This window comes from Barbatula barbatula (assembly GCF_947034865.1).
Source record: "Barbatula barbatula genome assembly, chromosome: 23".
NCBI lineage: Eukaryota > Metazoa > Chordata > Actinopteri > Cypriniformes > Nemacheilidae > Barbatula > Barbatula barbatula.
Genome location: NC_136786.1, coordinates 11,745,004 through 11,769,795, shown reverse-complemented (window position 1 = coordinate 11,769,795; position 24,792 = coordinate 11,745,004). Strand labels below are relative to the sequence as shown.

The 24,792-nt window shown below is 37.8% G+C and overlaps 1 protein-coding gene across 1 annotated transcript in view; it reads left to right on the top strand.

The window, feature by feature from the left end:
* kcnb2b (potassium voltage-gated channel subfamily B member 2b) overlaps nt 1–23,954 on the top strand; it is a 77,341-nt gene extending 53,387 nt beyond the window's left edge. Inside the window, exon 3 of the mRNA XM_079447695.1 lies at nt 18,935–23,954. Coding sequence (XP_079303821.1) covers nt 18,935–20,827 — 1,893 coding nt within the window. The 3' untranslated portion in view covers nt 20,828–23,954. The remainder of the gene's footprint in view (nt 1–18,934) is intronic.
* The last annotated feature ends 838 nt before the right edge of the window (nt 23,955–24,792 follow it).

Below are 24,792 nucleotides of genomic sequence, written 5' to 3'. Positions count from 1 at the left end.
GTCACTTTTTGACCAAGACTGGAAGCTTCTTCTAGTCATAATGCAACAAAAGGAAAAGATAAAGAATTGTTTTATGTCTACATTGATGCCTTTTATCATAAACAAATCTGAATCTTGGTATTGGCAATTAAAGAGGTTTTGTCGAAAAATGTGTGGGTTTAAATTGTGTTCAAATTAAATTTATAAAATGTTGGTAGGAAACTATCATAAATTTCATTATATGTTCATTTCTCAAAGTGCGTATGTGTGATTCATACAACGAACGTACGCACAGAAAACGTGTGCACACCTCTCTGTCTCATATGAAATACTGTAAATAAATCGCAAATGAGCGTGAAATTGTACGCAACTGAACATTTTCAGATCTTTGCCTTTTACAGATGTGTAATTATTGTCATTGATTTATGTAAGAGCATCTGTCAACGTCCAAATCCTATAAGAGCAGAAAGCATGACTTATATTTCCAATCGTGCGTATGTCTGCTCATACCCTGACGTTTTCCACGTCAAAGACCAGTTTTATTTGTGCTGTGGATTTTTGCGTACGCACGCTTTACGATCGTATTCTTGATCTTGTATTGTCATTATTGTATTTTAAGAGTCTAGCTTTGAAGCTAAAAATTCAAATTAGGATTATTTACACAGTTAATATCCTTTATATAATTGCTTTATTGTATGTTGGCACTGCATAGACAAATTCGTTTGTTTACGTGTGTGTCAGGTGGTTGTCCCGCTGGGAACAGAACAATCCAAATATGGTGGTTCTCTAGCTCGCTCCATTTAACCAAACTGGGCTGTCACATTGTCATATAAACATGTGAAAAGCACATGGCTTATCTACCTCAAATGGATACACATGCTTCAGTGCTGTGGGCCTCATGCGTGGCTTTGTAATCTGTCATCTCTGTGCGTGTTTTTTAAATGGCCAGTTGTGTCTAGCCTCCTGAACGTTGTAGGAAAGCTTCTATTCTAACTCACACAGTGTCCAAGATTAGACGTCTACTATTCTTGTTGAACTTGGAATATCAAAATACTCTACTTTACCATCTGAGAGAGTAATTGTTGATAGTCTCTTATGGTAGGGTGTAGCTCAGAATAGTCTAAATAGATCTTTGTAATGAAATTAAATTTTCTTTATCAGAGCGGTGCCGCATGTCAGCTCCCAGCATGCATTGCGTTGCTTATGTGTTCGAAAGCATGAAGGGCATTGGATGGGATCGCCCGATAACAGTTCTTATTCTGTCATACCCCAGTCAATCCTTTGCATGCAGCATGATAATGCCAGTGCTATTTGTGTTTCAATGGTATCACTACAGAGAATATGGGGCACGGATCACAGGGTGATGACATTATGATTTGTGAGGGCTGCATTTGCAGAGAATCCTCACGATGTGTAGGATTCATAATATCTAAGATGAATTTCTAGAGTTTTCCATTAGGTGTCTTTTATCAATAAGGTTTTACATGTAATCTTTGAAGCATAACAATTAGTATCACACAAAGGCAATACGATTCAATCTTTGTTATTTATTTTTATGTCTTTATTTTTTAAGGCTCCATAGTTCTCAGCTGCAGGAAAACAAATGCCATTGGAAATGGTGATTGACTGTTTCCCTTTTGTGCTAAACATGCAACATGTTGAGATTTTTTTATGGAGCAGTAAACATCGGCCGCATAAAATCTGGTTTATATGATGCAATTCCACGCGTTGGTACTCCAGGAGACGGAGGGGAAACGTGAACAAAATTCTTAAATGTACTGTATCAATTATAGCGCACCTGACATTCAACCAGGCATGTTTTTCTCACAAGCTAAATACTAGACTCCCTCTAGTGTACACACAGCAAAATAGTAGTCGGATAATGCCATAAAAGGTCAAATTCATGATATCCAATCAAAAAATATACGTTCACACAAGTGTCATGTGTAAGCACGTCTTAACGTACCGCATGTTATTCGACTGCACACGTCTTGGAGCGAAGCAACAAATGCTTGTAAAATTTAAATGGATAATTGGCTGCAAAGATTTAGGCCCGCAGCCACAGAAAGAAAATTGACTCCCAGCAGATTACAGCGTCAACTAAGGTTCAGCAGTTCACAGAAAAACGATCAAAAAGGCTTAAATATGATGAGAAATACATTTCTTATGGATTTACTTACATTGGCAGTGAAGAAAATCCCAAACCACAGTGCGTTATATATGTGCAAAGGTACTCTCTTATAACTGCATGAAGCCAGCGTTTTTGCAAAGCAAGAGTTTTTAGAAAGGCAGTTAAGACAACTCAGGAGTAGTAAGGCCCTTATAACAGCTTCAGAAAACCTTCATAAGAAAGGACTGGACGCATCCTACATGGTGAATTACAGAGTGGCCAAGACGGGCAAATCTCATACTATTGTGGAGAACTTAATTCTTCCTGCTGCAGCTGATATTGTGGGTTAAAAAACAATACAGAAGATGCAGTCATAAGAAAACACCGTTTCACGTCATCGCTGACATTTTTAAACAGCTATTGCTTCGCATTACAAATCAAAGAATCAACTGATGAAGCTGGTTTGGCTCAGCTGCTGGCATATGTCCAGTATATTTATGATGGGTCAGTTATGGAAGCTATACTTTTTGCAAACCGTTGGAAGGCAGAGCAACTGGAGAGGAGATTAAGATGGCTTTGTAACATCACATGGACTTCAGTGGACTAAATGTGTGGGCATCTGTACTGATGGAGCGAAAGCAATGACAGGCAGGCAGAGTGGACTGGAAAACATGCAAGCGTTTGCACCCTGCGTAGTTTGGCTACACAGCAAATCCCCAGAGAAGTTATGCAAGATTCTGGAAAAATGGTCAACTTTATTAAAGCAAGGTCTTTGAATTCTCTTTAAATTTGTTTACTGCATTGTGCTATAAAATGGGCAGCGACCACATCACATTGTTATTCCATACTGATGTACGATGGCTGTCCAGGGGAAAGGTACTCACACAAAAGCTTTTTTTATCGACCATCCCTTTGAATGCGTAACCGCTTACATGACGAAGAGTGGCTTACAATACTGGCCTATCTGGGTGATGTTTTTCCGTCTGAATGAGCTTGATTTTGGATTGCAGGGAGTTGCAACAACTACATTTAATGTACAGAACAAAACTGAGGCCATGATCAGAAAGTTTGCTCTCTGGACTTATTGCTGAAACGAGAACAACACCGAAGACTTTCATCATTGCATGAACAAATATCGTCAAAGATTCTGCATAGAGAATCATTTGAGACTCTGACTTTCTCAGATACAACGAAAACGTCACAGAGTTATGCAAGTTATTTCAGGCTCATCCATCTTATTAAGCAGTGAGACATTTATTTAAAACACATATGATTGGTTGTGTTCTAAAGCTGTGTTATTTTAAGAAGGTAAATGTCTTTCAAATGTACAGTACGTTAAAACATTTTGGCTGTAAGAGGGGGGTAGGCAGAATGATGCTAAATCCATGGGGGGTACACCAGTGTTAAAAGTTTGGGAACCGCTGTTGTAGAATTATAATATATATTTTTATGGCACATTTTTCTTTAGGACAGCAACCACACATGCTGCAGTTCTGGAAGATGAACCACCCTGTGTGTTAAGCAAAAGTTATGATGTCGCTATTATTCATTTACGCACTTAGCAGACGCTTTTATACAAAGCGACTTCCATTGCATTATCCTATACATTTATACATAGGCATATACAATCCCCTGGGATCGAACAACATTGCGTTGTTAAAGAAATGCTCTTACAACTGAGCTACAGGAAAGTGTGACTGTGCCGCATTCTCTGAGGAAGTAACCAGAAGGGAATTTTTACTATGAGCTTGGCACCGAGTACAGAGAAAATTCATGACAAAGCATAAGGTCTTGAATTTAAAAGAGTATATATTGACTCTTGTTTATTGCAGGAGCCGTACAACAGCTCCTGGATCCAACTATAAATTACATTGTTTAGCATTTAATGGCTCCCATTTACTATTTGCATACTAGACAGATTATTGAATGATTACACTGGAAATGTCCTGGAAAAGTCATGCATTTGATGTTTTTTTCTGTAGGCTTTGTGAGCTAGAATCAATGTTCTGAGAAACTGCTATAAGGAGCCCCTAAATGCCTCATGAAGCAGGCTTGAAGTTCTCTCATTGTTAAAGAATTAGCTTTTTTCTAGAAGACTGAACTGTGACATGAACTAAACATCCCTGTGGAGTCACTGGTTCTCATAACACTTTCTCCCATCGCAACAACTGAAAGAATACTACTCAACAACTCAAAGTACTACTTTTTTAATCCAGTATTCGGAATCTGTTGAACAGTGTTGAACTACTGTATTTGTGGATCATAAAATTGTAAAACTGTTTCAGAAATATCTAAAACTATTATTTAAAGGTAGGAGCCACAGTAAGAGTTCATTTTTAGGCTTGATATGGTTGCATACTCTTATCCATGATTTTATTCACAATACAGTAGCGTTGCATCCATTCGTGCAGTTGAAGGTATACGCAGGTTTACCCACCTCTTTATCAGTCGGCATTGAATACTTCTGTAGTGCAGGGTATGCACTGGTATACGGCATATACCCTTTGCAATTTTCCTATGGTGTCACAAAAGTCATGAATAAATGGGACAAACTGAATGAACTGCTGCCAATATTGTAGAAAGCAACTATGACTGATCTCCAATCTGATTTACCTCAGCGTTCTACAAGCGCTCATCAATCTAATTGAGATGGCCATTAAAATAAAGGAAGCCGAGCATTACTGTCCAATCAAATTAAAGAAAGCAGGAGTTGCTTTTCTTCAGAAGCCCATCCAGAGGTCAGCTTAAAGTCCACGTGAACTGGAAGATGCGATCGTTTGTACTTCCTTATTTTGACACATTTCCGAGTGAAATGGAATTTCTGAGAAAAAAAGTGGCCGTGGCTTTCGTCTTTCTCTGCAATTTGATTGGATGTTTAAAAACAGCGGCTGCACTTTGAAGTAGAACCGGCAGCAGACTGACAGTTGAAGGGGAGGAGTTAACGGATGCTCCGCCTAAGCTATCTAAAATACCTCATTTAAGATGGATAGTCATTGCAGGATGGTAGTGCAAAATTTCATGAAAAAAAAGTCATTGTAATTTTTTACTTCACTGGGACTTTAATTGTCAGGTGTCAACATGGTCAACAACCGAATGTCCAGTCATCTAAACTTCAAAACGCGAAAAGCATTTAAACTTTTCAGGTCAGGTCAAACTTGTCAGTGCGACAAGACAAAAACATTCAATCAACGCTGACCTTTGCTTCATTCAAATCAATCATAAATGCATCTGCCATAAACTCCCATTGAAGAAAAGCTCCATTGAAACTATGGGCTGTGCATCGATTGAACTTTCTTTATGAATTCATTCATGTAGATTAAAGCAGAGCGCTTTGATTAAACTAATAATAACATACTGTAATGCTGTATAAATGTATAATCAAGTACGAAAAATGTGTATTATTATTTAAAGACTTTTGTAGATGAAAGTGCAATTGTGGCAACATTCATTTATTTATTATTTATTATTACAAATTGACTTGGACCGAAACATTAAGAAGAGCCCAGAATAACTGCTTCAGCACTGTTTGAAGATGACCGAAGAACATTGTGACATGTTTAAGTAATATCTAGACTTGTGTCATTTAGAAACAACTTTGTCAGTGAGTGAACTGAGAGATAAAGAAAGACGAAATACAGAAATATTCACATTTGCCATTGTGACAGACGCTGAGAAGAGGCAAGAAGTCGGCGTGTTCTGAATGAGGACGTTTCAGGATAATTGTAATAGGATTTCTATTCTATCTTTAGTGAGGATATAAAGCGGTTACTTGTTTTTTCCTTACAGGAAGAGTTGTTGAATAATCTGATACTTCTTCACCTGGCTTCTGTACTTAAAGAACCGTGGGAATTTTTGATGTCACTTCCTCTTATTTCCTCAGAGCTGGCATCAGTGCTCAGGGAATACGAGCAGTGGCACGAAGTGACTCTACATCAGTTTTTAATGCAGTAGATTCTGTAGCTGAAATCGCGCAGCACTCCATTATAAAGACTTCTCTCCCAAATGTCCAAAGTGCTGTGTGTGCTCATGCTCATTTAAATTAATTAAAGTAAATCTTCCGTGAACAGAGAGGGCACAGCATCTAGTTTCCCTCAAGGGCAAGCCTCCCATCAATACCTCAAAAAGCCAAGGCAACAGACAGCGCTGCCCGCCCTACAGCGCCCATCATGTAACTATTCTGTCAGTTGTGTAAAAACTCAAGATGTAATTGTCCTTTGCATTTTTTTCTTGTTATCACATTTTTGGGTACTAAACTCAGTTTTATTTTACATTTTTTGCATGTTAAGGGTGAAGTGTATAATATCAGAGTCACCAATCGAATTAGAAGACATCTTAGAATTTTTTAAGGCGTAATAAAATACTGCCCTTTATAACAGCTGATCGCATTACGTAGCCAAAATATCACTTAATTTACTTTATTTTATGAAACCTTGCTACGCATATGGAATAACCATTTTATAAAAGCAATAAACCCCAAGAAGCAGCGGTTTACAAGAGCATTTTCTATTCACTGTAACCCACTGCTTCTTGGGGCTTATTGCTTTAATATTAAGCAACTACATTGCATGGGTGTTATTTAAGTTTCTGCTGTTTTAAAAGCACACCAAAACGTAAGAGATTTAGTTCACCCAAAAATGAACATTTTGGCATGTAAGATTTTGGTCTTTTCTTCACACAAACCTGTGGACCCTTCGTTTTTTCTTTCTGTGGTCTGTGGTCATAATGAACTTCATACTTAAAGAAGCATCCACATTGCATTAATATATATAAGCACTGATATAAGCAAGCTAATTATTTATCAAAATGATGATAAGCATTACATAAATAACAGAATCTTTTGTGTCCCCTTAAATAACTGAAGCCATTTCCCTCTGGTCTCCCTGCAGGTTTTACTGCCAAGGAAACAACCCCTGCGAACAGCTCATTGATCTCTCTAAAAGTGATGTGCACTCTTTTCTGTGCAGATTGGTGCGTTTCATTCTGCCCGTTGCTTTCACTATGCCGCCCATGAATGGGAGACCCATTTGTCCGTTGCCATGGTGATGACATACACCATCATCGTCACAATGCGGCCGCACCATTGTCTCAAGAATTCATGTCCTTATCGGGCTGTCAGGCTGATGCAAACCGAGAGCTTTTCATTATGCATGCACACTTCTACAAATAGTGTTTAAAAACTCCTTTCAAGTGTAAATGACCCCGGATCTCTAATGTCCTTTCTCGGGGGCATATAGAGTCGCTGATACTTCCTCTGTATATCTGTTACAGCTCACTAAAGCAAAGGTGCTCGAGTGAGAGCGTGCATGTTAGTGCCGGAAACGAATCGGCTTGTTTTCCATGTTAATTAATTTGAACCTGACTGCTAACTTCACAACCTGATAAATATTTTCATGAGAACATAATTCGAACGGATCTCATTTAAAACCTGTTTGAAAGTGCCTATAGAACTGCTCTCTTCTAGTCCCACTGGACAGACAATATTTACCTGCTCAGGGGAATAATGGTCATCTTGTGTCATCTAATGAAACTTGTCTCAAAGTGAAACAAAGACATTGAAAGGGATACGTAAAGGCAGTGCAACTGAGAATTAAATAGCTCCAATGAAAGAGATACCATGATGGAAAAAATTTATAATGAAAAACCTGTATTTTACTCTTTTTTCTGTCGAACACAAACAGATATTTTTTGAGAAATGTTTTGTGTCCATACAATTAACGGCAATGGGGCCAATGTTGTTTGGAAACCAAGCATATTTCTTTTGTTTTCTGCAAAAGAAAGTAAGTCATACAGGTTTGTAATGATATCAGGATGATTCCATGTGTTGCCGTACGTCCCGGAGACGTATTATAGTTCTATAGTCATTTTTATCCTGTGAAGGCGTGTTTGTTTTTGCTACCATGTGCTATTGTTGTGTTTTTGTCTCCCTCTCTTTTGAGTCCCTGCAGCCCAGATTGCTGTCACCTTATGCTCTTTCAACTCCTTAACATTTTCATTTTTAGGTAAACTATCTAAATCAATAGTGTTGACAGCTCCCCCTAGTGATCAGATAAATCTTTGGTCTGGTTGTTTCACATAAACTTGTCTTCAATAGAACTCCCTGTGGGGCTCTGTCCAGAGGGCCATCACATATTGACATTGACATTGACATTGAATTGCGGTGACAAAGCTACCTGATGTTATTTTCATTGACAGATAGTGATGGGAGTCCGAGTCATTTCATGCCACTCAAAAGTCCTCCGATGCCATAAGGGCAAACAGGAAGATACAGTGACCTGATGACCTTCAGTGATGAAAATGCTACTCTAAACAAGCATTCTGGAACTGAAATGTATTTCATGTCACATGCCAGACATCTCACTTTGTTGAGATCACCGTACAACTCCATTTCACACTTGACACATGAGATTACGTGAGATTTTCAAGTGACTGCAGCACTTCAATTTGACAACTTCAATCTCTTGAATCTAAAAAAAAAACCCTGAGGTTATGATATAAAAAATGTCAACCTGATGACATTCAGAGATGCCTCGGAACAACACTGTGAATGAAACCACGTGCTTAAAACAACTTTATTAGAAAATGATGAGACAAGTCATTCTTCCGTGTGACGTTTCCTCAATGGGCAAACAATCTCATGCGTACATAATTCATATTGAAGGACAGCTGCTCTAAGGGCCTCATATTAAAAAGGACAGCGTCAGAGCAGGAATTCATATTTGATCTGAATGTGCTTTTATTAAACTATATGTTGAGTGGCTGGGTGTTGCTTTTTCATGCCGCGTACATGAGACAGAAAAAGAACATTCACACTTGGTTGATCCATGGATCATGAAAGGCAGGAGACTAAAGCAAATGCAAATTCAGTGATGCATGTCTAGGAAAACAATTGACATTAAAATATCTTGTTTGTCATTTTTCTCTTCTATAGAGTTATAGAGATGTGTTTTCTTGAGATTTTTTGCCATCCAGTGATTTTGATGCTGTCTGCTGGGACTGCTCAGTTTTAGGTTGTTTATATTATTATTCATGAACATTTTCGCAGAACATTTTTTCTCCTCGTTCATTACTAATTTCTCATCCCCTGTCCCTCATTACTGTGAAAAGGAAATGAGATGCTAAATTATTTTGACATAATTCTCTATGTCCTATATTAGGTGATGGGATGTCAATAGAGACTTCATACTAATTTTAAAATAAACTGCAGGAATGTCAGATGAAATGAAACCACATTTCAATGAGCCAGGTGATCAGAGATCTTGAGTCCATTATAGATGCAAGCATAAATTTAGGATCTTTGATTTCATGGGTGCATATTTACGTTTTTTAATGGTCTTATACATCCAAGCCTCTCCTAAGAAAGAGATTTAGATTTATTTATATATTTCCATACCCAACGTGCATCGTTTGGTGCAAAAGGGAAACCTATCAAATCAATAATGTAATTTACATTTGCCATTTCTGCACTAGTTTCAATATAAAATTTAAAAACATATTTTATTAGAATTTGCAAAATGCTGCTGTCCCTCTGAAACCTCGTATCTCCATAATCCTTGTTGTTAGTCATCCTTTGTTTGTCACTTGGCTTTAGCAAATATCTAACCAGTAAAAAGTATAAAAACACTGCTTGTCAACTTTGACAGAGAGTATGTAATCATTTATAAAATAACCATTTTTTCCATTTCATAGTTTGGAAATCTGAGGTTTTGGAAGGACAGCACTGAAAATTGAAATGTCTTAACTGAAAAGTTAAGTTCAACATGGTCAAGAAAAGAATTATAGCAAAAATTATGATTCAAATGTTATTTTTCTTAAATACAGTTATAATAAAAAATAGTTGACATTGCATTTTCATGAAACACCTCTCGTGAATGAATGTAGCAAAATATTGGAAGCATCATTTACTGTTACATTTACTGTTTTTGGAAGATTACAAACAAATCACTAAGCCATAATCTTTATTATTATATAATTTAAACTATTGCTTATGTAATATTTTCTAGTTGCAGACTAAAAACCTTTGTTAAAACTTCATGCAAAGAACATTTTACATTTAATTAAGAATATTCTATCTTTCTGAAATATCAATGCTTTTCACTGAGACCTGTAATGTTTGATGTACTACAGCTACTGAGCATAACATCGAAGTGTCTTGTACCCTCAGGAAATGGGGCATTACACTGTGAAAATGAGAGGGCAATTCAGAGGGACACAGTTTAATCACCGTTCAACCTGCGAGCTCCACATCATAAATACCACAAGGATGTTTCGCAACACTGATTGCGCCGAAGATGGTGTGGGATGGCAGAACCGAGGCATGCATATGAGAGATGAAATAAACAAAGCCAGATTCCATTATGGATAATCATGTCATTTTCAGAACGGTCGAAACCTAATGGCACATATCAGAAAAAGGATGTGAGATTCACTCTGCATTACTTTGCCTTCTCCCAGAGCTCTTCCTGGCAGATCAGCTCGGCGTAGGAACAACCCCTATGTCTCTTAGCATACCAGGTGCTGAGCGTTATTGCATATGACGGTACTGAGCAATAAAATATCTTGATACTTTGGGGCACTGATGATATTAACCCACTGCCTGAGCCACATGCAGATACAGTATTGGAGTTAAAGTCTATACTAGCTAATTTTCCTGTTGTTTGTCTTCAGCCATATTATGAAGGTTAGATATTGAGCCAGTGGGTATAAGTAATCTGTGTTTATAAAGGCAAAGATCCTATATATCGTAACAAAAAAATATTAATTGGATGTGCAAATATAGCTTCATCACAGGAATAAAGGAATGACAATTTTTGAATATATATTGAAGGGGTCAATGTTTAGTTAGACGTCCTAGCTTGCCCCTGCTGGTAGATGTTGTTACTACCTAAATTAATCCCTTGGGCCAGATTTTCGAATCTGCATATGCATTTGAAGAAGGTTTCTCTTCAGACTCAGCTTTTATGGAAGGAGAGTATTTAAATGAATCACGCAACACGATTTACGTTTGTAATTGTACTGGTATTTGTGGCTTTATTTACCTGCAAAATTCAATGCTGAAACCATGCGCTAATTTGTGCTACTCTTGGTAATTTGCGTTGGTCATTATGGGAATGAGATATTGTGCGTGTTTTTAAGTATGTCTTGTTAGTAAATCAGCAGCAGAAATTTCCACTCCCATCTGCGCTTTTTTAAAAATTGCACCCTCACGCTATTTTGTCCTGTTTAGTAGATCTGGCCCTTGATGTCATGGGAATTCATAACTATTTTAAGAGGGGGCTAATTTGTATGAATTCATGTGATTTGAATAGTTAAAAAACTTACAATTATTACAAAAATATTAAATTAAACCCCTTCCCTTAACGTTAGTACAAAAACGAATGAATACGTTTGTACGAATTCATACGAATTAGCCACCTCGTAAAATAGTTATGAATTCCTTTGAGATGTCAAAAATTATAAATGTTGTATTTAATCCCAAATTGAATCTGTTGTTAGATATTTATTTTCATAATTTACAATAGTGTTAAATCTGTATAAATTGTTCTTAGGTTATAGCTAACGTTTTCTGTGACCTTTGCATATTGTACATATATACCGCAGAATATGCATTGTACTGCAGATAGCACAGTGCTTGCAATTCATAAAAACCTCCATGCTTTCAAAGTCTTCCCATCTTGTTTGTGAAGAAATTAGCCATCAAGCCAGCAGCAAACCTTGAATAAATTCCGAGAACAGATGGCAGAATGGAATGCAAGAGACGTTATTTAAGAGGCTATCATTGCTTGGAAAACCACCAGAGAAGAGTGTGTGGAATGTGAGAGAGGAAAAAACTCGAGTCATCCATCTCTGAGAATGCTTTGGCGTGTCAGAAACACCAATTAGTTAAAGCTACACTGGCATCCCTTCCCTCCAAGCAAAGCTTGTGATTCGTAGCTTAACAACTCTAAAAGAAAGGATGGAAGGAAGGAAAGAAAGAAGAAATGAAAAAAAGAAAGAAATCATCCAGCCTGTTGTGTTTGTTTTGTTTTGAATATGGCTGTGCTTCTGAGCCATTGGGGCATCCCTTTCTCATGCTGTTTACTCCCTCATGAAAGCCATTTGGCCTCACGGTCCCCTAAAGACTTTCCCATTACACCTGACACTTCTGCTTTTGGGTGACAACAACGAATAAATAACCTTTTTTCATGATTATTTTTGCCATTTCGCATTGACCTTTGCATGTGCACGAGCACAAGCCTGGAAAAGTCACACAGCAGTTCAGTCAATTTGAGAAACTCCATACAGTAATGAGAGTTTAAATTGGCAGGAGCATTGCGGGTCACTCTGGCTCTTTCAATGAGATGTGTGGAGTTTCTCAAAGCCCGGCTCATCTTTCAATACGTGACGCGATGGATTTACTCGACTGTTCACCCATCAATCCATCACAGATTCCACATCCAATAACATTAACAGGGGTATTTAGTGCTGCGTTTAAAGAGTTACCCCTTCTTTGTCAAGTTCAAGGATGTTATCTATAAGCCAGAGATGAAAGAATTTATTGACTTCTGTCAAAGAGAGATGGACTGTAGAGTCAAGATAAAGACATCAAGATTTTAAAAGAAACGTGTGTGCGTGTGTGTTTCAGGGGAAAGACACAATGCAAGTGGTTGTGTGAAGGGCTGGGTTAGTCAATGAGAGCTAATAGCTAGCCCTTTTAGTCTGATTAGATTTAGCCACTTGAAAGTCATTAGACTAGAAGCTGTGGCTCCAGGGTTGCCCCGCAACCTTTTACAAGAGCCCATCAATTATACATGACAGTCGTTTGTCAAATTGATTATAAAAACTGATGTTTTGTTTGCACTTGTGCCTCCTTATTTCTTAAGAGTGATAAGTGATGTCTGCATTTCTGCATTTTTGGACCCAAATTTGAACTGTGGGTGTAAAATGAAATAATAATTAAAGCATGTCTCGAATTATAATTGAATATTTAGAGTGGTTCAAATTCAATTAGAAGGCCAAAGCTTGTCTTTGTTAGATGTCATCGATTGGAAACGGCCAGAGAGTAACACAAAGAACTGAATTTAATCAAGTTCAGAGATGGTTTGAGAACCTGCAGTGGGCTTGTCAAAAATCCATGGTCATTTTTAAAGCAAACAACAAGCGAAGCATATCTCCCACCATGCTAGAGTTCAATATGAAATGTAAGAAATATATTCTGTGGGCCACTTGACTCGCTGCTTTATGGATCAGAAGTCATTTCTCTTAAAGTCGAAAATTTTATAGGATTGGCTTCATTCCCAAGTTCCCTAAAAGTGCTGGAGGTTGTACAACCAACATTTTCAACGCCCAGTCAATAAAGTCTCAGGTGATCAACGTTGTGAAGACGAGCCCAGATCGGACAGCAGGGCGGTTCTCTGTAGCCACTGCCAATCAACATCAAAGGATTCATTTACCTTTTAGATAGCCGAGATCTATCAAGATAAATCAATGCTCATAAACTACTAACTTTAGATGTGGAGGTCATGGGAAATATGGCCTTGTTGCTAAGTTTCGTACTGCAGTGGATGCAGTCTAATGCAAAATATAGAACTGCAAATGTTCAATTACAAATTCAATCTGATTGCTATTCTTGGATTGCTGAAGCCATTTGGCATCCAAATATCCCAACTCTCTCAAATCAAGTTTTATCAGTACCCTCGCTGTCAGTGGGATTTCTTTCAGACTGGCACTCTGCCTGAACAAATATCATTTTCTGATCTTAATCTTTTGGCTCTCTAAAGGAAGCATTCTCTATAAATCAGTCCATAATAACCCTTTCGCCACCCTCCCTACTGAAACCGCAAGCACCATGTGTCAAAATATTCCTGATTTGGTTATTAAATTGATAGTTCACCCAACAATGAAAATAATGCCATCATTTACTCATCCTCTTGTCATTTAAAACCTGTTTTGACTTTTCTTACAAATGAAGATATTTTGAAGAATGTTGGTAACCGATCAGAAGGGCACCCATTCACTTGCATTGGTTTTGTGTCCATACAATAGAAGCGAATGGGTACTGCCGTTGTTTTGTTATACCAACTCTTTTCAAAATATCTTCTTTAATGTTCTGTGGTAAAAAGAAAGTTATACGGGTTTGAATTGACAAGAGGGTGAGTAAATGATGACAGAATTGTCATTTTTGGGTGAACTATCCCTTTAATAGAATAAGAGTATTACATTTTGTGATTAGTTCTCATAATAACAGGAATTGAACATTGAGTTAAGAAACAGTCGATGTGTGTCCCCGTGACGTTGAATTGCAAATTGTCCCACTTCAAGGTGCATCAGACTCGATAATGTACAAAGTGGCCGATCGATGTGGCTTGGCAGCGCCAGCTCTTTGCGGTGTCCCTAATGTGATGTGTACTCAATCAATAACCTACCTAAGGCTGACAGACAGAATGCTGTGGCCTAGGTCATTACTCTTGCATGCTGTGGAGGTGAGGGCCAACCGCAGAGCATTGGGGTGAGATGGTAAATTGCAAGGTTGTCCCGGGTGACAGGAGGAGATAATAGAACATTACAGTCCTAGTGATAGTCTCTATAAGGTTGGAAGGAAAGAGGTGACAAGGGCCTCAACTTTGAGACCATGAAGTAAATTAGTGTTGACTGCTTCTCTGGGGTTTCAGAGGTCTTGTTTCTTGGTGTTAAGATTCGTCTGGGGGATCAAACCAGGGGGGAACGTGTGCCACAAAAGTGTTGCTGAAACCACCTGTGGTCAGATTTTGATGGGAAGATTGATTTTGTGACTGAACAGATCACACAATGTCAAATAAATCATTAAAAATGTATAATTTCTTACCTCATGTCAATCCACACCTGTATGATTTTCTTTCTTCTGCAAAACACAAAAGAACATATTTTGGAGAATGTTGGGAAACAACACCAGCCCCATTGACTTCCATTGTATGAACACAAAACCACTGAGACATTTCACAAAATATCTTCTCTTGTGTTTAAAGAGAAGAAAGAGTCACACAGATTTTGAACGACGTGAGGATGTATAAATGATGGCAGAATTGTTATTTTGGGTGAACCGTCCCTTCAAAAGAAATTGAAATGTTGATATTAGACAAACTACAGAAGTTACATGTCGTTTTGTATGCATGTCGGCGCCTTTCCACATTTTTGAATCAAATGGTTATTTCTCACAACATTTATATAGTTTAAACCTTGTTTCAGCTGAGAAAGTAATCGACAAGTAAGTGCTTCTTTGATATTGTTCGGATCACATCAGGACAAATTAGCATTTACATTACAAACAAAGTCTGGTCACATATATCTTCTATACAAGAAGGGAAGTTATTTGTTTAGCTGTCTTGATATGTCTAGACAAAAGGGCCTCGAGCCTTGATGTTTCTAGACAAAAGGGCTCGAGCCTGTCAGAGGAGTCCACAAGATGTATGTCAACATAAGCAGAGGTTGAAGTGGAATTCCTTTTATTTATTTACATCCCTTATTCACATTCCGATGACACAAACTAGTCCGAGACCCATCAGCCTTACTGGGAATATTTCCAGGGGCCTTTTAATTATTTGCCGTAGTGTCAGGCCACTGCATATCAGTGATTTTTTGGCTCTGCTGTCCATGAACCATCTTTCTGGCGTGTTCTATTTTTACTTTAACTTTGCACCCAAAGTTAAAATCACGAATGAATATTGAGATGACCGAAGGCATTGTGGTTCCTTGACAAAGCTGCGCAGAATATGTAAATGCAGATTGTAATTTATCTCTTTAAAAACTCTTATTTTACTATTCATTTTGGTTATTGCAGGACTCGTCACAGGGTTCATAGAAATGAGGTCAAAGCCTCCGGTTTGTGTTCATATGACACCAATCTGTATAATGTTTTGTTGCCTTTGGGTCTTGTGACTTCCACTGTAGCCCCTCTTAGATGTTTAGGAGCAAATGAAAGTGATGATAAATGACCTTGGGCGAGGGGTTAAATCACATGACTTTTGCATCTAAATAAATTCCACAACACTTTGTGTACGGACAAGCACATTCAGTACAGATTATGGACTGATTTAGTATTTAACTTGCTTGACAGGGTTGATGTGAGTAGACAGCACTCTGTGTCCTAAGAATGTCATGACAGTTTTTTCAGGAAATCCATGTTTGACTCATAGGACATATGGGGCTAATATGTTTCACTGAGTAGTTCTCATTATAATACTTCCTGAACCACAAGCACTCTTCCTGTACAAATGTAGAACAAATTGAGCTGTGTGGACTGAGATCAAATGCATTAGCTCATTTCGCGAGCATGCTTTATATTATAGTTAGCCATGTGTGTGGTCCGCTTGTAACAGCGGATGGATGTGGTGGTTCGGACGAGTGGGCACTTGAGCTTTTCCCTTTATGACATCATAATCACTTTACTCACCACTGCAGAGATACAGCAGAACACACTTTTATTTCTTATAGTACTGCAGACATGATATGGGACAAAACCTGACAGTACCTGAGTGTATTTTGCATAAATTATATCATAAATAAAACCGCAGTATCAGTGCTGGCCTGTGCAGTCAATCCTTGGCCTCATGGATGATGTCATGGTGACATGATGTCATAGTACATAAAATGGAGCAAATTAGGCTATAAAGCTTTCGTGTTTACATGAAATCAACATTGTCTATTTACTTTATACATGTTTGTGATCCTATTGTGGATCATTTCAGCTTCAACCTCTATAATCTTTCTTTTCAGATAATGTAACCAAGCACCTCATAGAACAATCATACAAAGTCTGCTTTTCACTATCCATCCAATTATAGGATAACAGTTTTACTTTGAAAATACATCACATTGTAGGGAAATAATAGGCATATAAAATAACCAAATAAACACTAAATGGTTGATTGTGTTAGTGACCTGAAAGAGAAAAAGAAGCTGCTCAAACATCTCTGCCGTGCCAAGGTCAGAGCAAGTCACAAGCACCCCCCTGACATTGATTGAAAACCTTCCCTAATAATAAATATCAATACAGCTCTTATTTATTAAGGTGCTAGACCTGTCATGAAACATTTGAATTATTAACCCCTACCTGGACGTATTTCTCAACCACCAGATAGCAATAGTCACCTTTCATTATTTATGAGATTTATGAGAGATTAATACAAATTCTCTCAATTGTTGTTTTGTGTTGTTTTGAGTCGAAAAAATAAAAGGAAACATGAAATGCCATCCACAGACGTATCTTCCTTTTAGTATTTAATGATAAGTTATTGTTTAAATATTAATTAAATTATTTGTAAAAATTATTTACATTATGCATATCATTTTTTTATAATATGTTACATTAGAAATTTATATTAAATGGACAGTTCAGTCAAACTTTTGTCATCATTTATTTACTGCCATTCCAGAGCTGTATCACTTTTCAGCACAAAATACGTTATTTGGTAGGAGAAAAGAAGATTAAAGAATGTTGCTAACCAAGCATTTCTCAAAATATCTTCTTTTGTGTTATACAGAGGAAAGAGTCATATACAGTTTTGAAGGACATGAGGGTCAATAAATAATGGCTGATTGTTTATTATTATTATTAGCTTTTAGAGTAATGCAAAAAAGAGCCTGGATTCCATTTCAATGTGCTATTTCCCCTGTAGCCGAGATCTTTACGTTGCTTTGAGTCGGTTATCTTCACAATATTGCACAACATCTGAAGATGCAGAACATCACAAGAGAATAGACAAGCAACATTAAAGCGGTGTGTCAGGACCCATATCCATATGACGAAGTATATATGACTACATCTCTCTTTCATCAGCTTAGCAGACTACAAATATAAAACATAACCATTCTAAGAATAAAGAATTAGCATTAACTGTCTTCATGCAATAGTGCTTCAGACAGCTCTGTATGGAAAAGCTGTGCCTGTAAATGGACATCAGTAAATGAATGAGTGGGTGGATCACACATAAAAGACCTACTTGCCTTTACTCACAAACTGCAGGCAGAGAGCACTGTCTCTTCATTCATGTTCATGTTTGATATTCATACCTAATGCTTATTCATTGAGTCTCCCTTCAACACAGGTAATCAAAGGAAATGGGTTGCTATTTTTACCCAGTTGTATTTATGCCCTGACTTTTATGGTTTCCAGTCCTTATACAGCGCACAAGGCAGTCCGCACACAACTTCTTATTGTTATAAAAATACATAGAGGGTATACATGATGTTGTTTTGTCTGTGTATTAGTCGTGTAATGGGAACATTTATTTGTCAATCAATCAATCTTGTAGCATTTTAATGACACATTTATTCATAAATGAAAACAAAGCCAAAACTGAATGTGTCCTGTCAATTTACATGTGCATACAATAATAGTTATATTTAGTGTACAGCCTTTTCATTAAATATTTTCCAAATAAAAGTGCTGATCTAGCATCAGTTTCGTTTTTCACAGTCCATGCCTTCATTCCTTATATAAACAGGCATTTTGAAGAAAGTCCAGAACATTTCCATCAATGCTTTTTAAATATCTTCTTTTGATGATGTAATGGCTGATATCAAGACATATATCCGACTGCCTTTTACTTTAATAAGATTCTTGGCACCAAGCTTATATTAAGGAAAGACAAATAGATCCTTAAATAAAAAAAATCAATTGTAAGTGGAAAATTCAATAAAAAGATGAAATTGAAAAAATTAAATTGAAAAAAGCCTAATACTTTTATGTTATGGTTGTGCAAGAGACATGAACATTCTTTTATTCTTTGTCTAAACTTTTCCAAGTTTAAAACTTTGAGGATTTCTTTGTTTTTTGCATAATGATCCAAAAACATAAAAATGAATGTAATGTTATCTTTCTTTGTCTTGCAGATACTGGCCATCATATCCATTCTCTTCATCGTTCTTTCGACAATTGCACTCTCCCTCAATACCTTGCCCGAACTGCAAGTCACAGACGAATTTGGCCAAGCCAATGACAACCCTCAACTCGCTCACGTTGAAGCCGTGTGTATCGCATGGTTTACAATGGAGTATCTCCTGCGCTTCCTGTCGTCACCCAACAAGTGGAAATTCTTCAAAGGGCCGCTTAATGTCATTGACTTGTTAGCTATACTACCCTACTATGTCACAATTTTCCTGACCGAATCAAATAAAAGTGTGCTGCAGTTCCAAAATGTGAGGAGGGTGGTGCAGATATTCCGTATCATGAGAATACTGAGGATTCTGAAACTGGCCAGACATTCGACCGGACTTCAGTCCCTTGGATTCACCCTCAGGCGCAGTTACAATGAACTTGGCTTACTCATATTGTTCTTGGCCATGGGAATTATGATATTCTCCAGCCTGGTGTTCTTTGCAGAGAAGGACGAGGATGCTACGAAATTTACCAGCATCCCGGCTTCATTTTGGTGGGCTACGATTACCATGACAACAGTGGGCTATGGAGATATTTACCCACAGACTCTGCTTGGTAAAATAGTTGGTGGACTTTGCTGCATAGCAGGGGTGCTGGTCATTGCCTTGCCCATCCCTATTATCGTGAACAACTTTTCGGAGTTCTACAAAGAGCAGAAACGACAGGAGAAAGCCATCAAGAGAAGAGAGGCCTTAGAACGAGCCAAGAGGAACGGCAGTATCATCTCTATGAATCTGAAGGATGCCTTCGCTCGGAGTATGGAGCTAATGGACGTTGTAGTGGACAAAAGCGACAATAAAGAGCCAATGGATAACCACCTCTCTCCGAGCAGGTGGAATATTCCCAACCGCACGTCTTCGGATACCAGCCTGAGATCATTCGACAAGAAGTTTCCCGAAAGTGGCCCGCATGGCTCGCAGGAGTTTGTCCGAACGCCGAGTCCTCAGCATCTGAATGCTCAGAAACTGGAGGACATGTATAACCAGATGACAAAGACGCAGTCTTTCTCTGATCTTAACACAACCACCGCCTCACAGATCACGAAAAATGAGGTGGAACTGGAGATGAAAGATGTCCCATCCGCCACTGAAGGAAAGCCCAAGGAAAGAACCATCACTGATGTGAGAAGCATATCAAGCGTTGACAGCTTTGCAAGCTGCACGGTTGAATTTCGACAGGGTGACAAGACGTCCACCCCTTCTTGCACAGTAGAACAGCTTCAGCAAAGACAATCGAAAGCACGTTTTCATCTCGGCCAGCTGACACCTTCCGACACCTTCTGTCCGGATAACAACGAAGAACCTACGCAAGAGAACTTCACAGAGGTGGTGGAGAATATCAAAAGCTCCATCTATGGCACGAATCCAGTGAAAACAAAAGGCCTCAAAGTCAACTTCAACGAAACACCAGAGGATGCTCCTTTGACACCACCCTACACCTCTTCACCACAGGATATCAACAACAGTTTTGTGGAGGACGATTCCCCTGAGGGAGAGTGCTCGCCACTTTGTTCAGATTCCGAGCTACCACCTAGTTTTTCAAAAAAAGGCGTAGTTCTTTCTCCGAAGAGGCAAGCCGGTCAAGACCATCCTCAAGAGACAACACTGCTTCTCGGGGAACTGGAGGAACAGGAGTACCATGGGGACCTTATGGAAGTGGCTTCCGCGGTCATCTCACCCAAACGCGCATCACACAACTGCACTCAGGGTGTAGTCAGTGACAACGGCAAGGAGAAGCCGGACACCAACCAAAGTGAACACAAGGTGGAGAACCACATGTTTACGCCAGAGATCCACCTAATGCCAGGGGATGGTAACCTTTCACCATCCTGTGAAACTGGGATGTGACTGTGGGCTATGAGAGAAGCTACGAACATATTGGAGAAGTGCACACGGATGCGGTCTGAAAGATATTTCTGCATGGCATGAAAAGTCCCCTGTTATTGTGTCATTGTCAATAGTAAAAATCAGACTGCGGTTCTTGCAGACGAAAGCCGAGGATGCGGGTGCAAACAAGAGACTTATTCAGAATGTATTTACCCAACGATGAGGACAAGTTGACTTAACTGTACATTGTACCTTTTCACTTATTTTCTTTTATAGAGACATACACAAACGTAGGGGGACAGATTTTCAAAAGCATGCATATTAACAAAGCTCTTTTATGGTGCTTAGTTTGCTGAGAGCACTCCACAGTAAATACAGAGACTACAGCAATGTCAATGCACATAGCCACAGGGAGCATAGTAGATGTCAAAAGGTTTATTTATTTTTATTTTGTTTTTAAGGAGGGGGTTCTCGTCAAAGACTGTGAAAAGTGAGCTGCAAAGTAGCGACGTATTGAAACATATCACTTTCTGTAGAAATGCAATGTGTATCTAATGCAGACGTGTTTTGTGTTCCAGTTTAGCAACGGCCTATAATGTCACTAACATTTTCGACTCCTGTACTCCAATTAGCACCATTTATCAAACCCTTAGATTTGATGACCAGAGGTTTATCATTTATGATGATGGATGCCATCAGTTTTCTTGATATACAAAGTTACACATACGCCTGTAGTTACCAAATACATCATGGAAATAGCAATCAAATTCTATAAAGTAGTTGTAAAAATGTGCATCACAAAATAATATTACTGTATGTTTCGTAAAAGCGATGTCTGATAAAAAAGCTTTTAAGGCCTGCTTTAAATTTATAAATAAGATATACAAAAGGTGTGTCTTAACTGATTTTTACATGCTCAAATATACAATAGCACAAGAAATAAAACAACTGCATATTTTAAATAGGAATTTGACTATCAGGTAAGTAGTTTTGGCCATTAATATTGACAACTATTGTTTATGTTTTTCCCTTCAAACTCATAAGATCATATCAATACTTTGTTACCTACAAAAAGGACCAAAATTCATAACATGTTTTACACAGTTAACATATACACATTAAATGTAACATTGGTGTAAATGGCACTACAGTTTTGAGTTGCTATACATATTTCACCATATCTGTATCATTTAGACGCCTGACCTTTTAGTCTGTTCTCAACAGAAACTCAATTTCGCTCTACTGAGTATTTGTGAATATTTATTTTAGATTCTGATTTTCTTTGTTATCATCTGGCCTAAAGCCTGTTTTTGGTTTCCTGTCCCAGAGAGAATGTCCATTTTATGTTGCCTTTATTCCAAGATTGCTGGAAATATATGTATATTACTTGCTTGGGCATGGCAGATGACTGATTGTTCCAAAATGTACATTGTGTTTGAAGAAACCACACAATCTCAATAGGCTTGATGAAGATCGAAAAGACAGAAGAATGCAGAAGCTGGCTCCGGCGGTTACGCTACGGTGGAAAGTGCAATACAGCATACTGCAATCTATGCAGGCCAAGAATCGTGGCACTTTATTTACAGTCTAATGGATTTGTAAGTGTACAGGCAGAGACTACAATTGTATTTTTAAGATTATATATCTTTAATGTTTGAAATATCAGTGTTACCACTCAAAGATTATTTGACATTTTGCAAATATACCACATGACTACACAAGTCTTCAACGGAGATTCTCTTAAGAAACTGGACCGTGAAGGTCTTTTATAAATGTACAATTAGGTCAATTTAACACATAAAAAAACTCTTTCAATTATTCAGTGGGCTCATTAAAAGTATTTTATGTTTTATGAATTAATGCCGACGGTGGCTCTATTTTTTCTAAAGCACGACCACAATTTCCTGCCATATGGTGGTTGGAATGACTGTTCGTAAGAATTTCTGGGAAGGCTACCAATCATTTGGCTTTGTTCATATAGAACTGTACAGAAAATTCTACTTTTTATAGGGGAAAAATCAGGACTAAGTAATAGATATGCGTAATATTAAGTTCTCAGGTTTTCTACGATACTAATGTTCTGATATGGTGGATGTTCATGTTTTCTTTATTGAAAAAGCTTCATCTTGTTTATCCTTGTTAATGTTTCTTAAAGCAATTGTGTCATCACTTGCCTGTTTTTGTTTTGACATAATGTTAACTCTGATGTCATCTCACGTGTTGTATATGCCATACAGAGAAAACAGTGTCATCTATTAATTTCATTTTGTAGTGCCTGACTTCCTGTAGGCACCTTTGGCATGGTGGTGGATTTTTCAAGATGTTAAAGCAGAAAATATTCTGTTACACACGTCAAGCACTGTTTAAAAACAGCAGGAGCCATAACCACAAGCAAGTTGACACATCATGAGCTGTTTTCATATGTTTCATACAGTTTCATGTCCCTGCACAAATAAAATATTAACAACTTTATAGGTCAATAATAGGCCCCCGTTGATCAAAATCTATAGACAGGCTTAAAATCAGACATTAACTGTTCAACTTCTTTTAAAAGGCACAATGTTCTTGCATAAATATCCCACCAGGCAACCAATTGCTTTGTTATTTGTAGCATGTTGTCGTATGACTAGCATCTCTCTTGACAGGAGCCATAACAGAGAGAAAATTTGGGCCTGTATGACTTTATTCGAGATGGTATTTATTAATGCTAAAATGAACTGATGGACTGTGAACAAGCATGTTTCTCTTCCCGTGATCATTTGTTATATATCGTCATGGCAAGCGTTTGTTTTTATTTTATTTTGTTTGAAAGCGAGGTTTTATTTACCCAATAATGTGTCCTCCGTGTGTCATAGTCTGTTCTCTCATGCTACACTGAATTGTCTCTCTTGTTTTCAGCCTCTTTTTTTTGTTTTTGATTGTTTAATCAATGTTATCTTGTATCTCCACATCCGTAGACGCCTTTAATCCGCAGACAGTTTCTGCACATATCAGCATCTTTGAATGCATGTAGTAATCTGTACAATTATGTGATCACAGAACACTTTGTCATGGTACATGTATGTCAACATCTCTGTCAAATAAACCGCATTGTCAATGTTATGTCTACTAGCATATGCAGGATAACAAATAAATGTGTAAATAACTTACTTGTGTTCTTCATTTTTTGTTTTTATCGGAGCTGACAGCTTGCAAAAAAATTACAAGTTCACAATGTACATTTGGGACCAGCACGGGAGGCTAAGAGGCGAGTGTTGACAATGAAAAATTACATCTTTGGCAATTTGCTGCCCTTCAGAAATCTCCCACTTGTGGATGGGTTTCCTGTTGGGAATGAAGAAAACAATAGGCAGTAGACACATGAGTGATGTGTAATTGAACCTAATATCTTATGGGTTTACGTTACTGTAGCCAAAGGCAGGAGCTGTTTTCTTGTTCAACAACTTTGTCAAAATTAATATAAAACTGATGCCATATGACAAACATTCTCCCTGCATACAATATTGGGACCCCCGCTATTAAACATGCACTGTGACTTCTGTTCAGATTTATTCAATTGAGTTTTATTCGTAAACAAAGCTTTCAAAATGTAGTATTTATTAATCTAATCAAATATGGAAGGCCAATGAAAATAACTGTGTTCTTGTTATATATTACTTCGTGTATGCACAGAATAACTTACCTTTAGTACAATTGGCATCTTAACCCAAATTGCCAGCAGCCTTTTACCAAAGTATAACAACATTTAGTTTGAATATATGAGTGAATGTAAAAAAACACTTGTAGTATAAAACATTTCAGTGAAATGATGCAAGCCAGCAAAATGTATTTCTACTGTACATCTGAAATCTTTTTCATAGCCTAGACGAGCGCGACACCTGGTGGTGAATAATATTCCACACATTTTGAGGAGAGTAGCAGGTATTGCAAAAACACTGCAATTTACATTGTTTACAAATACATCTTCTAGTAGTTCTATATTTTTA